This window comes from Pogoniulus pusillus, chromosome 43 (assembly GCF_015220805.1).
Source record: "Pogoniulus pusillus isolate bPogPus1 chromosome 43, bPogPus1.pri, whole genome shotgun sequence".
NCBI lineage: Eukaryota > Metazoa > Chordata > Aves > Piciformes > Lybiidae > Pogoniulus > Pogoniulus pusillus.
Window position 1 is genome coordinate 2,561,520 of NC_087306.1, and position 18,187 is coordinate 2,579,706.

The 18,187-nt window shown below is 51.3% G+C and overlaps 1 protein-coding gene and 1 non-coding gene across 4 annotated transcripts; both read right to left on the reverse strand.

Annotated features, from left to right (window-relative positions):
* Nucleotides 1-145: 145 nt before the first annotated feature.
* On the reverse strand, nt 146-17,700 carry KHDC4 (KH domain containing 4, pre-mRNA splicing factor). 3 transcript variants are annotated; one of them, XM_064176085.1, is made up of 14 exons: nt 17,609-17,700; nt 17,235-17,472; nt 13,387-13,515; nt 12,102-12,181; nt 11,329-11,381; nt 10,617-10,780; nt 9,914-10,125; nt 8,596-8,656; nt 7,764-7,821; nt 5,856-6,109; nt 4,861-5,016; nt 3,790-3,902; nt 2,470-2,561; nt 146-1,519 (listed from the first exon to the last, which is right to left on the reverse strand). In XM_064176085.1, the coding sequence occupies exons 1-14, from the start codon at nt 17,698-17,700 to the stop codon at nt 1,320-1,322; spliced, it is 1,902 nt and encodes a 633-aa protein (XP_064032155.1). In that variant the 3' UTR covers nt 146-1,319. The 3 variants fall into 3 exon arrangements, with proteins under 3 accessions (XP_064032155.1, XP_064032156.1, XP_064032157.1); XM_064176086.1 differs by having other exon boundaries at nt 13,387-13,509; nt 17,609-17,692; XM_064176087.1 differs by lacking the exon at nt 146-1,519 and having other exon boundaries at nt 3,790-3,874; nt 17,609-17,692.
* LOC135192793 (small Cajal body-specific RNA 4) lies at nt 10,207-10,337 on the reverse strand. Its single transcript, XR_010309030.1, has one exon. It is a non-coding gene; the product is annotated as a small Cajal body-specific RNA 4 (non-coding RNA).
* Nucleotides 17,701-18,187: the final 487 nt, after the last annotated feature.

Genomic DNA, 18,187 nt, shown 5'->3' on the forward strand with positions numbered 1-18,187 from the left:
GGCACGACTCGAGCCTCTCGCACTTGTTATTTGAAGAGAGGTAGGAGTTAATCTGTTTTAGGTTAGATTTGCATCCCAAAAAATTCCCTAGGGCAGGGTCTGGCTGCATGGAAGTCAATCCTCATCCCCCCCCCAAAAAGCAGCAGAATATTTATACATTTATTTATAATGAAAGTACAATTCTCATTATTTACAACATATAGGAAAGACAATGTTTGTACAAGTGAGCCAGCAAAGTCTGGAGGTGTGCAGGAGCAGCAGCAGCACACTCCCTGCTTATCAAAACTTCTCTCGTTCCCAAAGCTGACCAAGACGTCGGCACAGTCCCACGTCTCACTGCTCCACACAAGAGTTCTTTCTCCAAGAGCCTGTCCCACCACGAAAGCCCCACGCTGCAGTTCATGTCCAACAACTTATTCCCAGGTTCCACTTCCAGGCTTTGAGGCAAGAGCAGCAGCAGCACTCAGGCCACCGGCGCCGTGCGGGGAGCCACCTGCTGCCTTTTCCTTGTCAAACCACCGTGAAACGAGAAGGGGCAGAACCAAGGGAAGTGAAATGAGTTAAGAGATGAGGGCAAACCTGACAAGAAGTCAGGAGTTCTGTCCCAACTGCTGGATTGAAGCCAGAGGTGACTGAAGGAACAGTGAGTGCTAAGGTGCCAAGAGCACCTTGGGGCTTAACGGCAAGATCCAAACCCCTGAGCATCCCCCTGCCCTGACAGCCAGCTAGAAGGAGAAGTTGTGGGGTTAGTAAAACCACGTTTTCAAAAGAAAAAGCTGAGTTACAGGAGATGCTTAAAGTAAAAACCAACTAAGAGCTGCAGTCAGCGTGATCCTCACGTCTCTCACAACTACTTTCCTTTGTTCAAAGTCCAAACATTGAAGCCGGGGTCAGCAAGAGCTCAATGGGACTGCAAACAGAGGCTGACAGCAGGAGAACACTCAATAAAACACAAACACCAGGTGTAGAATGAGGTCAGCGTGAGTGACTTTAAAGTTATCCTGGAAAAATGGGAAACAAACTGACAGAGGCTTCCCTAGTTTCTCTTTAGAGTCCTTCCCCAAACAAATAAGGGACAAGTCCTGGCAAAATATTCCTTTTTTCTCTTTTGTAATTGACAAACTCACTGCAGAAATAAGGATTTTAAAAACAATGGAGCCCTTTCAAGGGGAAATTACTCAACCCTTCAGCTTCTGCAAACGTAAAAACCAAGGCAAAAGTTGTTTGCCAAGTCCATTCTGTAACCTACATGCGTTATTGCTAGAGGAGAGGGGAGGGTGGGAAGAGGAAAAAGAAGGATGAAAACTCTTTTGAAGCTCTTATGGAGCCATCCAGAATGGCATCTGTTGTTTAGCTCGTTGCTGTGAGGAAGGGTATTGGTACCCCAAGCTCCATCCCTGTGAAAAGCTACTTGCGTTTTTATGGCCCCCATGTTCCTCTTCTTCATCTGATGAATCTCCAGCATATGCCACCAAGCCAAAGCCTTTCTCTGCAGTTTTCATCTTCTTAGCTTGATGATCTAAGAGGGGAAAACAAAACAAACCCATCCCAAGCCCCCCCCCACCCCCAAGAAGGGAAACAAAAAATAACAACAAAATCAAAAGAGATAAAATGCCCCAAAATGAGTTAATCACAAAAAAAAAAGATGTTAATTGTCAGTAGTTAGTTGGACACCATTTTGAGGTCACAAAGCCAATGGTCATCCAAGGTCGAAGGCCACAGGAAACAGCAGCAGCAACAGCACATGTGATCCACCAGAACCATGTAAGAGAACAGAGAAAAGAAGAAAGAAACACACAGAAAAGGTCAAGTTAGCAAACGGGGTCTGAGCGAGGGCGACCGCAGCGTTCCCGAGCGACACGCGGCAAGAACGGCACAAGAGAGCTAACAGCAGAACAACCTCTGGGACCAATACTGCAGAAAAACTAAGGTTAAAAACAGGCTCTGGTGAGGTACCTGTGGACCTGAAAGGCACTGAACTACCAGGAGAGTTCAAAGCATCACACACGTTTCACCAAGCTGCGAGTACCTGCTGCGTGAGGACCCTAGGCAAGGCTGGACCTGCCGGCACCGGAGCCGTTTGCAGACATAACTCATGTCTGAACATCCACACCTGAAACACAGCTCCCATCGACAGGCCTCAGTGCCTCTAGAGACAGCTGCCCAGCAGTGCAGAGCCACATGGGTTACAAAACCATGCCAGCAGAGTCTGTGCCTTGGCTGCCTGACAGGTCAGCCCCAGCAGTCCTTACTCTCCTCCTCCACACAGACATTTACTCAGGGTTTAAGAGAAGCCTCCTGTGTGCAGACTCAGTGCAGTCTGAGCTGCTTTTCACTGCAACACCACACTCTAAAGAGCAGCCAAGAAAAATCCAAGTGAAGTCACCCATTCAAAGGGCTGTTCAGACCACTGCAAGCTCGTGGGGGAAAGAAGAGGACTCTGAGGTGTCTGTTCCTCACCGCACTCACCATGGCTGCCTGGCAAAGACCCTGCACCGTTTCTGTCTTCAGATTCCGATTTCATCCCAGTGACAGGAAAAGCTGGTGGAGGCATCAGCTGCCTGTTGAAACCAGGACAAGCTATTACTGTTAAAAACCAAGCCAGGAGTCCAAGGTGACAGCAAGCAAACTTCTAACTCAGTCCTCCATCTGAGGAGTCTTTTATTTGCCTAATTCCGTGGCCATCTATGAGGAAGTGACTGCATCGTTGGGTAAGAGCAGCTGATGCCACCTACCTGGACTTCTGACAGACCTTCACCACAGTCCTCTCCCCACCAAGAATGGATTTGATAGATGGGCAAGGAGCTAGGCAGAATGCCACGTTCAAAGAGTTACAGTCAACAGCTCAATAGCCAAGTGGAAACCAGTAACAAGTGGTGACACTTCAGAGTCCCTGCGGGGACTGTTTCATGTCTTTATCAGTGACAGGCAGGACACCTTCAGTCAGTCTGCAGATGGTATCAAGCTGAGTGGTGCAGCCTGTACAGGCCTGGGGAGGGCTCTATGCAAGCATCATAAAGTTCAACCTCAAGGTCTTGCACCTTGGTTGGGGTAACTCCCAGTATGGGCACAGGCTGGGGGTGAAGGGCTGCAGAGAAGCCCTGTGGAGGACTTGGGCTGCAGCAGAAGTGGGGCCAGGAGGTCAAGGAAAGTGATTCTCCCCCTGTACACCGCTCTGGTGAGACCCCACCTGGAATACTGCATCCAGTTCTGGACCCCCTATTACAAAAAGGATGTGGAGATGCTGGAGAGTGTCCAGAGCAGGGCCAGGAGGATGCTCAGAGGCTGCAGCAGCTCTGCTGTGAGCACATATTGAAAGAGTTGGGGCTGTGCAGGCTGGAGCAGAGGAGTCTCCCAGGTGACCTCATTGTGGCCTTCCAGGATCTGAAGTGGGCTCCAAAAAAGCTGGAGAGGAACTTTTGAGGCTCTCAGGGAGTGACAGGACTGGGGGGATGGAGCAAAGCTGGAGGTGGGGAGAGTCAGCCTGGAGGCGAGGAGGAAGTTGTTGAGCATGAGAGTGGTGAGAGCCTGGCAGGGGCTGCTCAGGGAGGTGGTTGAGGCCTCAACCCTGGAGGTATTTAAGGCCAGGCTGGCTGAGGCTGTGGGCAGCCTGCCCTAGGGTAGGGTGCCTCTGGGCATGGCAGTGGGGGTTGGCACTGGCTGCTCCTTGTGGTCCTTTCCAACCCTGACTGATTCTATGAACTCTCCTAGCCTGAAGAGTTGCAAATGGAAAGAAGCTTTGATCAGAATGCCAGAAGAGCTGAGGAGGATGATTTTCCCACTACCCACCTGTCCCTCTCTCTTTCCTTTCCTGAGGAACTTGCTGCCTTGGATCCGGCTCCATCGATTTCACTCTGACTGGAGAAGCCTGTACCTAAATTAGTCATATGAATGGGTCCATGCTATGAGCAGAAAAACACACGGCATTAGCAAATCTACCACTACACCATGAGCTACAGCTCCTTAATGACAACGACAGGAAACCCAACTTTCTCAGAGCATACTCTTTAGCTAGCAGGAGGAACTAAGCACTGCCAGCCAAAAGCTTTCTCCTAACCGTACTGAGGGTGACACAGGAAGAAACAGGCCTGAGCACCAATATGGAAGACAACTCAGCACCTAGCCCATGTTTTCAGCAGTTTAGGACAGTAAAGAGAGCTGTTTAGCTCATAGATCTACTTATTCCTTCCTCAGCCAGCTAGTTATGAGTATTGTATAGACCTCATGCCACAGCAAACCCTGCTCAAGGTACCAACATGAGGTCTGAGGAAGTTTCTCACTGTCTCTAGGCAAACTGCTAAGGGTTTCAGGCTCTGAGCAGAAGTGTGGCAGAGAAACGTTTGCAGAAATTCCCTCTGCTCACATCTGAGTCTGAAGAACTCAAAAATGAGTTTGATTAAAACCAACTTTAACTTCTGCTATAAAAAAAACCCAAAGCTCAAGCTTTTAAAAACTAAGCTCCTTGAAATCCTCTCTAGAGCAACCTGCAAGGTAAACAGGAAAATCTGGAAGTCATCACTGCTTTTCCCTCCCACTCCTCAAAGAAGATCACCCAAAGAAACCCCTTTTAAGGTCACCAGTGGCACACTGCTGTCACCTCTTTGACCTGCAGGCACCAATGCCCTTCATGAGAGCCTGAGGGTGTGAAGAGCAACCTGCCCCTGAACCCAGCCAGCCGCGGCTCGAGCACAGTGCAGCCACTCAAAGAAGCCCCAGCCTGGCCTCTCTGTTTGCTAACTGCTGCCATCTGCCAAGCCTTGCACTACTGCTGACAAACTGTGCTAGGAAAAAAAAACACACTTCTCTCTCCAGCCAAGTCCCATTTTGGTGAATGAAGTAAAATTGGTGATTTTATTCCACCTGGTATCCCAGCAGTCCTGATTCCCTCTCATCCGGCAGCTCCTCGGTAAAGCGCCTCTTTTGACCCTGGGGATGGGGCTGAGCTGGTGGCTGTGTACCAGTTGGCATGGTGGTTTTGACTGGGGCAGCAGGAAGGAAAGGACCACTCAGTGGACTCTGGCATGAAGAAGATGGAAAGAAAACACAAGAACATTTGGTAATGTGCATGGGAAGCAAGAACTCGGTGCAGAATGTCACGCTCAGGAGAACACACAACTACTTTCTCTTTGCAGAAGCTAAAAGCAAACTCACAGTTCAAGATATAATTAGGATTTCATTTCTACAGTGTTCCCACTTCAGACTAATCACTGTCTGGAACTCAAACTCACTGCATCTACACAGCTGCATCACAGCCCAGGACCAACCCTACAAGTCCCACAAAGGAGGATGGAGAGGGGTCAGGGTGAAACAAGTGACAGGACAAGAGGAAACCGTCTCAAGTTGTGCCAGGGGAGCTTCAGCTTGGATATGAGGAACATTTTCTTCCCATAAAGAGTTCTCAGGCACTGGCTCAGGCTGCCCAGGGAGGTGGTGGAGTCACCATGCCTGGAGGGGTTTAAAAACTACATGGATGTGGTGCTGAGGGAAGCGTTTTGGTGGCAGTGGTTTAGCAGCAGTGGGGAGATTGTGAGCTCCAGGTGAGTGCTTGGACTGGACAACCTCAGCAGTCTCAGGGCTCTGCAGCTCTATAATCCCTTCCTGACCAAGCCAGTGGCCTCCTGCAAACACCTTTTATGTTAACAGGTGGCAGGAAAACGCAGCATGAAGCAGCCATAGCAGCAATTTAGTTGCTCAGACAGAAGCATCAGCAAAGCAATCACCAAAACCAACAACCAAACAAGGAAATCCTCTAAAGAATTCTCCATCTGGAACTACTCTTTTCTTTTTTACTGTTGGCAGAGAAGCAGGTTGGTTAAGTTGGCAATTGCAGTGGAATTAACAATCCATGGCAGTACCTGGCCAGTGCTGGCTGGAGGCTGTACTTGAGGTATGGGATACTGCGTTGGCACAGGCGGCACTCCTGTGGGTACTGTCGTCAGGACTCCAGGTGCTAATGGCACTGCAGGTGGCACTATGCCTGGTACACCATATGGTGGCTGAACTGGTTGTTGAGGAGGGGGAACAACAGGATAACCAGACTGGTAGCCATTGGAAGGGTAATAGGATGGCTGGGAGGGGACACTGCTGATGGCAGCAGGCTGCGTGAAGCCTGGCGAGAGAAAGGGCAAAAAACAGTCAGTTGTGAGGCAGCAGCTCAAATCCTGGGCTCAGTTTTGGGCCCCTCACTACAAAAAGGACATTGAGGGGTTGGAGTGGGGCCAGAGAAGGGCAAAAAAGCTGAGGAAGGATCTGGAGAACAGGGTTGGTGAGCAGCAGCTGAGAGATCTGAGGTTATTTAGCCTGGAGGAGGCTGAGGGGAGACTTCATTGCTCTCTACAACTCTCTGAAAGGAGGCTGCAGTGAGGTGGGGGTTGGGCTCTTCTCCCTAGTATCAGGTGACAGGAGAAGAAATGGCCTGAAATTGTACCAGGGGAGGTTTAGATTGGGTACTGGGAAGAATTTCTTCCCTGCAAGAGCAGACAGGGACTGGAATAGGCTGCCCAGGGAGGTGGTGGAGTTACTATCCCTGGAGGTGTTCAAGAATCCTGTGGCTGTGACACTTGGGACCATGATTTAATGCCTTAGCTTGATGGGTGATGACCTTAGGAAGTCTTTTCCAACCCACACAATTCTATGATTAAATTCAATTAAGTGCCCTAAACCTATCCAGTTTAATTACTTTAAAAGAAGTCAGACTCCTCAACTTGAGGACTTAAAAGACTTCCACAAGAAAGCAAATCCCACAAAACTAAGTCCTGCGCCCCATGGAGAGGGACCTGGGAGTGCTGGGGGAGAACATCCCTGGCACAGCAATGTGCCCTGGGGGCCAAGAAGGCCAATGGGATCTTGGGGTGCATTAAGCAGAGTGTATCCAACAGATCAAGGGAGATGCTCCTCCCCCTCTACTCTGCCCTGCTGAGACCTCATCTTGAATACTGTGGTCAGTTTTGGGCTCCCCAGTTGAAGAGGGACAGGAACTACTAGAGATGGTCCAGCAGAGGGCTATGAGGATGATGAGGGATCTGGAGGGCACTGCCTGATGAGGAGAGGCTGAGAGACCTGGGGCTGAGAGTCTGGAGAAGAGAAGACTGAGAGGGGATTTAATCAATGTTTATAAACATCTGAGGGCTGGGGGTCAGCAGGGGGGGGACAGGCTCTGGGGTTGAGTGAGGGGGGGATGGGAGAAGGGGGGACAGGCTCTGGGGGTCGGGCTGCGGGGACAGACAGGCTCTGCTCACTGCTCCCTGGGACAGGACAAGGAGCAATAGGTGTAAGTTGCAGCACAGGAGGTTCCAGATCAACACAAGGGGCAATTTCTTTACTGTAAGGGTCCCAGAGGACTGGCACAGGAGATTCCACAACCTCTCTGAGGGTCAGGAGTGGGGGGACAGGCTCTGGGGGTCAGGAGAGGGGGGACAGGCTCTGCTCACTGCTCCCTGGAATAGAACAAGGAGCAATGGATGGAAGCTGCAGCACAGGAGGTTCCACTTCAACACAAGGGGGAACTTTGTGATTCTAAGGATTCCAGAGCACTGGCACAGGCTGCCCAGAGAGGTTGTGGAGTCTCCTTCCCTGGAGACTTCCAAGGCCTGTTTGGATGTGTTCCTCTGTGATCTGTGCTAGATTGTGTGGTCTTGCTCTGGCAGTGGGGGTTGGATTGGATGATTTCCTTGGGTCCCTTCCAACCCCTAATATCCTGTGAGCCTGTGAAGTCCATCTCTGCAGAAAGCAGCTGCAAACCCTTCAGTACTGCTCACACTTACCTGCCAGGGGTACTGCAGTGGTTATCTGATTCACAAATCGAGAGTATTCAGCATGAACCTACAAAAGACATTTCAAAGCTCAGTCAAGAAATAGCTTTTTTTTCCCCTTTAATCCTCATAAAAACTGAAAAGGGACTTGGACAGAGGACATTGTGCACAGAGAAAGCACTGACCCAAACATAAAACCTGCAAACCCTGCTGGGCTCTGGGGCAGACTGCTGGAAAAAATCCAGGCTCAGCTTAAAGAGTGGCAAATGAAACACTTAAGCAGAGACAAAATACTCAGAGAGAACCTAAAAGCTTCCAGATCTTTGTTTGAGGAGACTCTGGAGCCCATAGTGAATTGCCAATGCTACCAGGAGGAGTCTCTCACAGGATTTTGTGTTGCAGTCACCTAAGGGAAGCTGAACTTAATTCTCTCTGTGGACACGAGATGTTTTTTAATGGGTTTTTTGGCCCAACAGTCACTTTAGGGGAAAAGAAATCAGATGGCAATGGCTCTGGATAACACTTAAAAGCAAAGCAAGGGGAGTGCAGCTATCAGGAAACAAAAGAAGAGGCAAGACTCCTTTGTTTGCATACAGTCAGACAAGCCTCTGGCCCCCCTCCTCCTTCCCACTTCTGCTCAGGAAGCCTTTGACCTTTTTATTCTCCTCCCAATTCTACTACTGCAGCTCCATCCTGAGAAACATTTATTCACTGCACAAGAATTAGGGAGGGAAAAGTCAGAACCCAGGGAGAGTTTTGCTGAGAGCATTAATAATATGATTAGCCAGGCACACGTGAAAGCTACAACAGGCTCTGAAATCTCCTCTTTGTAAGAGCTACTCACAGTCTGCAACAGATTCTCACACAGCTTTTTAGCAGCTGCCAAACCTTCTGGCTTTGGGTGACTGAAAACATATACAAAGAAAAGAAAAATACTTCATCAGCACAAATGATTCCACCGAATTTGGAAGCTGCTTCTTTCAGCAGCAGCCTGTGGTCAGATCCCTCTACTCTGCCCTGCTGATGCCCCACCAGTTCTGGACTCCCCAGTTCAGGAGGCACAGGGATCTAGTGGAGCGAGTCCAATGGAGGGCTGCAAGCTGAAGGGACTGCAGCACTGCCTGATGAGGAGAGGCTGAGAGGCTTGGGGCTGCTTAGTCTGGAGAGGAGAAGGCCAAGAGGGGATCTGAGCAACGCCTATAAATATCTGAGGGCTGGGGGTCAGGAAGGGACAGGGACAGGCTCTGCTCACTTGTGCCCTGGCATAGGACAAGGAGCAATGGATGGAAACTGCAGCACAGAAGTTCCACCTCAACATGAGGAAGAACTTTGCTGTAAGGTCACAGAGCACTGGCACAGGCTCCCCAGAGAGGTTGTGGAGTCTCCTTCTCTGGAGACTTTCAAGCCCTGTCTGGATGTGTCCCTGTGTGACCTGCACTGGATTCTCTGCTCCTGCTCTGGCAGGAGAGTTGGACTCAATGATCTGTGGAGGTCCCTTCCAACCCCTAACATCCTCTGATCCCGCAATGAATGCTCAGGCACTTGAGCTGCACTCCAGCAGCTCTTGTTTAGCACAGTTGTGAACCAAAGCAGTATTTGTTTTCTGCATGAAAATTCAGCCCAGCCTAAATACTGCAAGAAATGAGCACAGAACTACTGATTTGATCTGTCAATGCATGGTGGAATCCTCCTTTAAAGCTCAACATTGCATCCAAGCCCCCAGAATCATAGAATCAACCAGGTTGGAAGAGACCTCCAAGGTCATCCAGTCCAACCCATCCCCCAGCCCTATCCAGTCAACCAGACCATGGCACTAAGTGCCTCATCCAGTCTTTTCTTGAACACCTCCAGGGATGGTGGCTCCACCACCTCCCTGGGCAGCCCATTCCAATGGCAAATCACTCTCTCTGTGAAGAACTTCCTCCTAACATCCAGCCTATAACCAGTTTCACTGCATCTCCCCATCAAAGCAATACCTCAGGGCTGCATTTCACTTTCTACCACCACAGAGTGATCTCTGTTAAAACAAACCCCAAACACCAGGGCCCAAATTCATTCCATTTGCATGAAGTCAGCCAGAAGAAAGAGCTCCCCAACAGACTAAAGATGAAGTTGCCTTCATGACTGATCACTACAGCACTGAACAACCTCCCCTGGCATACCTGATGTAGATGTACATGGGCTCAAAAGCCTCTCTGCCTGACGCAGGCTCTATGCAACCTGAGCCCTTCCCACGAAGGAAAACTTTGGCACCCGTTTCAATCTGGATGTGCTGCAAGTAGGAGCAACCAGGTCCTTCCACCTTCTCCTTCACATTAAATGTAGGCACAGCATGTTCCAGACCAACAAATAACTTGTCCTGAACATAATGCATCTGTAAATGTTAAACAGAGTTAATCAGGTTGGGTTTCAGTGAAAGGAAAAGTACAGTTTCTGCCTTTCAGTGCCAACAGTGGAGTGTTGGATGGCACAGTCAAGTCCTTTGCTCTCCTGTAAGCAGGACTGGGTCTCTCCATCCCTTTTCTTTTAGGAGGCTACCGTCACCTGAGCCTCACTCTTCAGACTCAGCTTGAGCAGTCCTCCAGTTTTAACAACGTGCAAGGTTTGTTTGGGTTTCTCTGTTTTTCTGGCCACGGTGTTTGTTTTGTTGGTTGAGGTTTTTTTTAGCTGTGGTGGAGTTTGGTTTTTTTGCTTGGTTGGGTTGGGGGTTTTGTGGGGTTTATTTGTTGCTTTGGGTTTGGTTTGCTGTTGGTTTTGTTCTGTTGGGGCTTTTGTTTTAATAAGGAGCAGATAACAGGTGCAGCTTTGTAACAGGCAAATCATGCACCTGGGGAATGCAACAGAACTCCAACGAATGTTACTCACCCCTGACTGGAATGGAGGTTTTTGGCCAACTGCTGGAGATAACTGAGTAATAGGAGCAGGCTGATGGTAGACAGTCACTGTAGCTCCATTGAACGTTGGACTAGAACCTGTGGCTGCTTTCACTACTCCATTAGTAATGATCTCTTTAATTCGGTTAACAGCTCCTAGTTGATGGAACACAGAAGTTAATTTCACAGGGAAGTTAATTTCAGCCCTTTTCAACTGCCCACATTCATCAAACCAGAACATGACTAAGTTCATTTCCCACATTCTGTGACAGCAGACAAAAAGATTGCATCTGCTGGTGGGGACCAAGATTAACGTTCTGAGATGGGCTCACAAAGGATGGCAACAGGCATCCAGGTTCCCTCTCTACTCCCACCCTGACAGAGCTTAGGCTAATCAATGCAGTGAGCAGTTTTGGCCCCCCCATGCTTTTGCCAATGATGGAAACATTTACATCAACCCTGTACAGAATCCACATCTGCATGAATGAGTAAACTAAGGTGAAAAAATGGCTACTGGCTGTGGAAATCAAAGTGGCAGCTTCGGGTTCCAAGAGCCAGCTGAAGGCATGGCTCAAATGAACACCTGAGCAGTCTAAAGTTTCCCTCTCTTTTCCAGAGGCCCAGGCAGGACAGGAGCTCTTGGAGCCAGAACAAAGCCCCTTTACCACAAAGGAGGAAGAAAGCAGAATGCTTTGTGCACTTACTGTCAACCAGCTCCCGTGTCTGCCCCTGGACATGAAGGTACAGAGGACGATCTCTGGAGAGGAAACATCAAACATCTCATTAAGCCCCCAGAGAACACACAGCTATGGATTCAATCAACTACACTGCAGTCATCTAGCCACAGAAGGTCTTCAGAGAGATTTGAAATGCTCTTCAAAAGGAAGAAGCAAAGACATCCCCCCCTGAGCAGCACAGCACTCAATGAGCAAAGCCAGACAGATTGGGGATGGTAATGACAAGATGATGTTAAAGTTAAATGTTAGTTTGCTGTCCACATGAAAAGTTAAGTAACCAAAGAGACAACATTGGGAAACATTGTCTGTCTGTGACTGCAGAGTTCATAGATTCACAGAATACCAGGTTGGAAGGAACCCCAAGGATCATCTAGTCCAAGCTTTCAAGGTAAGAATATAGTTTCAGCGAGATGGCTCAGCAGCCTGTCAGGATGGGCCTGGAAGTTGTCTGCTGTGGTCACCATTGCTGGCAAAATGCACGAGAGGTGCAGGACACTGCTCAGACAGAAGTTCAGCACAGCCTGACCTGTCACATTTGTGCTTCGTACTTTTATTCTCACCCTCTCAACAGGTAGGAAGCAGCTCTGTGCCCTTCTGATGGCAAACACTCAAAACACTCAGTGGTTCGTTCGCTCTGGCACACAGAAGTGATGCTGCTCGTGTGCAACAAAACCCTACCAATTAGCCACTCAAAGAGGGAGGAAAAGAAAAGGCAGAAAGCTTCAAAAAGAAATACAAACCCAGGTCCCACTTTGGCTTTCTCTTCTGCAGTCATGAATCTCCCTCGAGTAGAAACAGCTGCTCCACTCAGTCGACTTATCTACAAGTGAAAAAGCCCAGGGACAGGTTTGCCAACAGCAAACAAAGAACATACACTAAAAATGAAGTGCTTTGAGCCCTGCTGTGTGTAAAAGGACCAAAATGTATGAACAAAGTGCTAGAAAAATGAGTGATGCCTGCTAAAGGACACCAGAGTTATGCTACCTTACCTCAGCATGTGACTGCACAAACCAATAAGCTACCAAACAAAAGTGTCCTGGAAAACACCAGAGGGGTTCACAGAATCACAGAATGAATCTACAACAGGTTGAGTTGGAAGGGACCTCAAATATCATCCAACTCCAACCCCTTGCCACGGGCAGGGACACCTCCCACCAGCTCAGCTTGCTCAAGGCCTCATCCAACCTGGCCCTGAATACCTCCAGGGAGAGGGCAGCCACAGCCTCCCTGGGTAATCTGTGCCAGTGTCTCCCCACCCTCACCTCCTCATCTCCAGTTTTCACTCCTCTCTTCCATCTCAAAGCCATTCCCCCTCCTCATAGCACTCCAAGAGTGTGCTAGTTTGAGCCTAGCTGGGATATTTTGGTGAGAGAAACTAGATGCTAGGCTGTGAAAAGGAAACACAGGTGATGGCTGCTGCACTCATAGGCTTGCTGAGATGCACAAGAACACAAAACAGGAAACAAAGTCTCTCTCTGGCTTTTGGGCTGCACTTCCCTCTCACCCAACCTGCTGCCTGACTAATCCTGCCTCCTAACCCGCCTGGCCAACCCTCCAAACTCACCCTGAATGTAAAGCAAAGTCTGGGGTAAGGCAGAGGGGTGGGAAGAAGGTGGAAGGGTGGTTGGGAGCCCCCCCTGAGGACTCTGGTTTCTGGGAGGGCTGCTGTGTTTCTGTCTGACTTTTTGACTTGCCTATTTCTGTCTACAGCTGTCAGGATTGTCAATCTCTGCTTGTATATTGCACTGAGCTGTAGATATAAAGCTTCATCCTTCCAATCCCCAGATCGACTGAGTCTAGTCTGGGTGATTTTCTTAAGTGGGGCAGGTGGGCAGGTAACACCCAAACCATCACAAAGACCTTGCCAAAACTCCCTCCCTGGCTCTCCTGTAGCCCCTTCAGGTCCTTTTGGTAAAAGAGGAAACCACCTCTGAATTTAGTTTATTGCGAGCTCCTTTCAAACCCTTGCTGATGGCTACAAATCTGCTTCCAGGCTAAAGAACCAGCTGTGAATGCTGAACTTACCTCATCCTGAGTCTGTCCTCTGGTCAGCAGGTTTCTGCACGTGAGGGGGACGTCATTGATTTCTACCTCTGCCACCACAAGGTCATCTTTGCTTTTACTTGTAGCTGGACCTTTTCCCAGAGCCTGTAGCTTCAAACACAACCGTTGCAAAAAACCAGCAGTTGGAAAGCAGAGAGGAATGATGTAACCCCCAGAGTGGCCCATGGACTCTCGAGAGGAATAGCTTCCAGCTGCTGGACCCAAAAGCTTTACAGATGTCAGCTGGAAGCTCATGATGTAGTCTACTATTAATCACAGAATCAACCAGGTTGGCAGAGAGCTCCAAGCTCATCCAGGCCAACCTTGCACCCAGCCCTGTCCAATCAACCAGACCATGGCACTCAGTGCCCCCAGCCAGCCTTGGCTTCAACACCTCCAGCCATGGGCACTGCACCACCTCCCTGGGCAGCCCATCCCAGTGCCAATCACTCTCTCTGCCTAGAACTTCCTCCTAACATCCAGCCTGAACTTGCACTGGCACAACTTGAGACTGCGTCCTCTTGTTCTGTGGCTGATTGCCTGGGAGAAGAGACCAACCCCCACTTGGCTACAGCTTCCCTTCAAGTAGCTATAGACTGCAATGAGGTCTCCCCTGAGCCTCCTCCAGGCTAAACAACCCCAGCTCCCTCATCTACCTCTTCACAACCTCAAGCCCAAATAAAAAGACTAATTTTACCTCCAGCACATCTCAGTAAAACCAGTAACTATGGTTTCTGTTCTGTCAATGGAAGAGATGCAGGAGCAGGTAGTGAAGTTGTTCAAATGGAAATGAAAGCATCTCTGACAGGAATCTGAGAGCAATGAAACATCTGATTCATAGTTCTCTCAACTTCCCAGACAGATCAGAACTGCTGCTCAAGATGTAAATGAATCCATACTGTAACTACACTTTACCCCCTTCTTGCTTTTAATTCACAAGCAGAGCATTTTGTGTCATTAGCTAAGTGCTAAGAAAAAGCCACAGAGCCACAAAGAGATTCAGAAGATAGGGCAGAAGAGTTGGGAGTTACAAAGAAGCCCTTGGAGCTTTTCCATGCCTAGAGCAGTAGATAGCACATCCTTCCAGTTCTGCAATGCTTCTGGGGACATAATCATCAATCCAGGCACTATAAAAAGGGAATCATGGAATCGTTTTGGCTGGAAGAGACCTTTAAGATCATTAAGTCCAACCATGAACCCAGCACTGCTGGGTCACCACTAAAGCATGGTTCTCAGCACCACAAATCTTCCAGTACCATCCACAAGGTATCCATCCACTCCCAGAAATAGCACACACAGCACAGCACTTGCCTGAGAGGCAGAAGGCAGCTGGAGGAGGACATCAATCTAATGCACTGCACAATCACAGAATCAGTCAGAGTTGGAAGGGACAAGGATCAGCCAGTTCCAACCTCCCTGCCATGCCCAGGGACACCCCACCCTAGATCAGGCTGCCCTGAGCTCCACTGCTTCCACTCTTAACACAAATCACATTCCTCACCCTGCAGGCTCCTTTCATTTCTCTTTGCTCACAATCTGAAGTGCCACCAGATTTAATTCCTGTGCTAATGTCATCACTGAGCATTTCCTAACAAAAGCAGCATATGAAATGCAAAAACAATTCCATCTGCAAATTAATCAACTGAGTAAATGGCTCCCAGAGCAATACAATTTGTCACCAGATGCCAGAACGACACCAAATGGAACTCAGGGATGAACAACAATGGCATGGAAACAAGAGACATTTACAGCATCTTCCAGGTGTTTCAAACTGCCATTCAGCAACCAAACTTCACTCTCACCTAGGATGAATATGGAGGCAACCTGAAGCCAAGCCAGGTTCCTGGCTGCTGCAAGTTTCATGGCCTCAGGGGGCTGCTAAGCACCGAGGAGCAGAACACCACAGTGCAGCAAGCAACCTGTGAAACCACCCAGGACTGCTGACAGCATGGATCAAAGCAGCACTGGCTACTAAACCTCAGCTGTTGGAAGCTCTGAAATCACCACAGAGTCAACTGCCTGGTTGGAGGACACCAACCATAACCTCCTCACTGCCTGCATACAGCTGTTGGGTCATGGCCCTCAGCTCCTCATCATGTCTTTGAAACACCTCCTGGGATGGGGACTCCACCACCTCCCCAGGCAGCCTGGGCCAGTGTCTGATGTCCCTTTTGGTGAAGACATTTTTCCTAATATCCAACTTGAATCTCTCGTGGTGCAACTTGAGGCTGCTTCCTCTCACCCTACCACCTGTTACTAGGGAGAAGAGACCAACTCCCACCTTGCTATGACCTCCTTTCAGGGAGTTGTAGACAGCAATGAGGTCTCCTCTTAGCCTCCTCTTCTCCAGGCTGAACAACCCCAGTCCCCTGAGCTGTTTCTCTCCAGACCCTGCATCAGCTGACCAAAACTCACCTCAGGGCTGACCAGAAGCTGAGCAAGTTCTTTAGAAATTAGACACTTAGCTCCTAATGACTTTTTAAACATGGAACCAGAGATTGGTGGGAGTTGGAAGGGACCTCCAGAGATCATTCAGTCATACAATCACAAACCCAAGCAGGCTGGCAGAGAGCTCCAGGCTCACCCATGCCAACCTCTCCCCCAGCCCTGCCCAACCAACCAGACCACAGCACTCAGTGCCCCCAGCCAGCCTTGGCTTCAACACCCCCAGCCATGGGCACTGCACCACCTCCCTGGGCAGCCCATGCCAGTGCCAATCACTCTCTCTGCCAACAACTTCCTCCTAACATCCAGCCTCAGCCTGCCCTGGCACAGCTTCAGGCTCTGTGCCCTTCTTCTGGCCCTGGCTGCTGGCAGCAGAGCCCAACCCCAGCTGGACACAACCTCCCTGCAGGCAGCAATCAGCTCTGCCCTCAGCCTGCTCTGGGCCAGGCTGCACCCCCCCAGCTCCCTCAGCCTCTCCTCACAGGGCTGTGCCCCAGGCCCCTCCCCAGCCTTGCTGCCCTGCTCTGGGCACCTGCCAGCCCCTCAGCAGCTCTCTGCAATGCAGGAGCCCAGAACTGGGCACAGCACTCCAGAGCTGGCCTGAGCAGTGCCAGCACAGGGGCACAAGAACCTCCCTGCTCCTGCTGCCCACACTGCTCCTCAGCCAGCCCAGGCTGCCCTTGGCTCTGCTGCCCACCTGGGCACTGCTGCCTCATCTTCAGCTCCTCTCTCCCAGCACCCCCAGGGCCCTCTCTGCCTGCCTGCTCTCAGCCACTCTGGCCCCAGCCTGCAGCTGCTTGGGGTTGCTGTGGCCAAAGTGCAGAACCTGCCCTTGGCCTTGTTCAGCCTCATCCCCTTGGCCTCTGCCCACCCATGCAGCCTGGCCAGGTCCCTCCGCAGGGCTCTGCTGCCCTCCCCCAGCTCTACTCCTGCTCCTACCTTGGTGCCAGCTACACACTCACTGCTCCCGATCATCAACAAAGATATTAATGACATTGATCCAAGCACCTCCCTGCCAAAGCAGGATTCCTTAGGGCAGATAATTCGGACATACATTTTAAACAGACTCTTTTACACAGCAGTTTTTAACATCACTTACTCCAGAACTACTCAGGGGAAAAACAAACTCCATCATCTTCCTAGAGATGGGTTAAACCTTAAGGAAGAGCTCTCTCAGCCCTGCCTCTGCCTTGGTCAGCTGGAATAAAGGTCAGGGAAAGGCTGTGTCCGCTCTCACTTTCCTGCAGCACTTCTGCTTTCGCTCAGAGCTGCTCAGACAAATAAAGGTCGCAGTTCCCAGCCCTGACACTCTCTGCCGCCCATCCCCCCGGGCCTGCCGGTCCCGCCGTGCGCAGCGCCGCTCCTGCCGCCCTCCGGACACCCACCTTGTCCGTCGTACTGGGCGCCGGTTTCAGCTTCCCTTTGGCCATTAACATCGCGTTGATTTTCGCGGCCACGGCCGCGGCCGCGTCCAGCGCTCCGGAAGGGGCTGCAGAGCTCTCGGAACCCGCCACGGCGGAGCCTCCATCGCCGCCACCGGGAAAAGGGCGCCCGGGCAGCGGCGCCGCAGCGGGGAGAAGGAAGGCGGGGGCCGGGCCGGGCTGGTCCCACTTACTGCGGCGCCTGAAAGAGAGAGGCCTCAGTGCCGGCCGCCCCCCCCCCCGCCCGCTGCCCCGCGGCAGCTCCGGTACCCGCCGCGCCTCCGCCCCGCCGCGCCGAGGCCACTCTCTCTGCAGGGCCACCCGCGGCCCAGCCTCACCCGCCTGCGGCCCCGGTGTCTCGCTGCCCTCCGCCAGCCGCTGACATGGCTCCGGCCCGGCTCCGCCACCTCCGCGCCGCCCGCAGCGTCATTTCCGGGCCCCGGGCCGGCTCCGCACGCCCCTTCCGCCCGTTGCTACGGAGACCGGCGGCCGGCGGCGCCCCCCCGAGCCCGGCCACGGAGCGAGCCGGGACGGGCGCCTAGCGAAAGCCCTGCACCGGCCCTGACCGCGGGAAGCCGCCCGTTGACCGCGCAACGCCGCGGCCACAGCCGGAGAGCGCTCACGGCGCCGCACTGCTGGCGGTTAACGTCTGCGCTGCTCGGCACCGATGAACCCAAGGCGTGTTTGGGAGGTCAGCCCTGGGACGCTGAGCCAGGCGGGCTGGCAGAGAGCTCCAGGCTCACCCATGCCAACCTCTCCCCCAGCCCTGCCCAACCAACCAGACCATGGCACTCAGTGCCCCCAGCCAGCCTTGGCTTCAACACCCCCAGCCATGGGCACTGCACCACCTCCCTGGGCAGCCCATGCCAGTGCCAATCACTCTGCCAACAGCTTCCTCCTCACACCCAGCCTCAGCC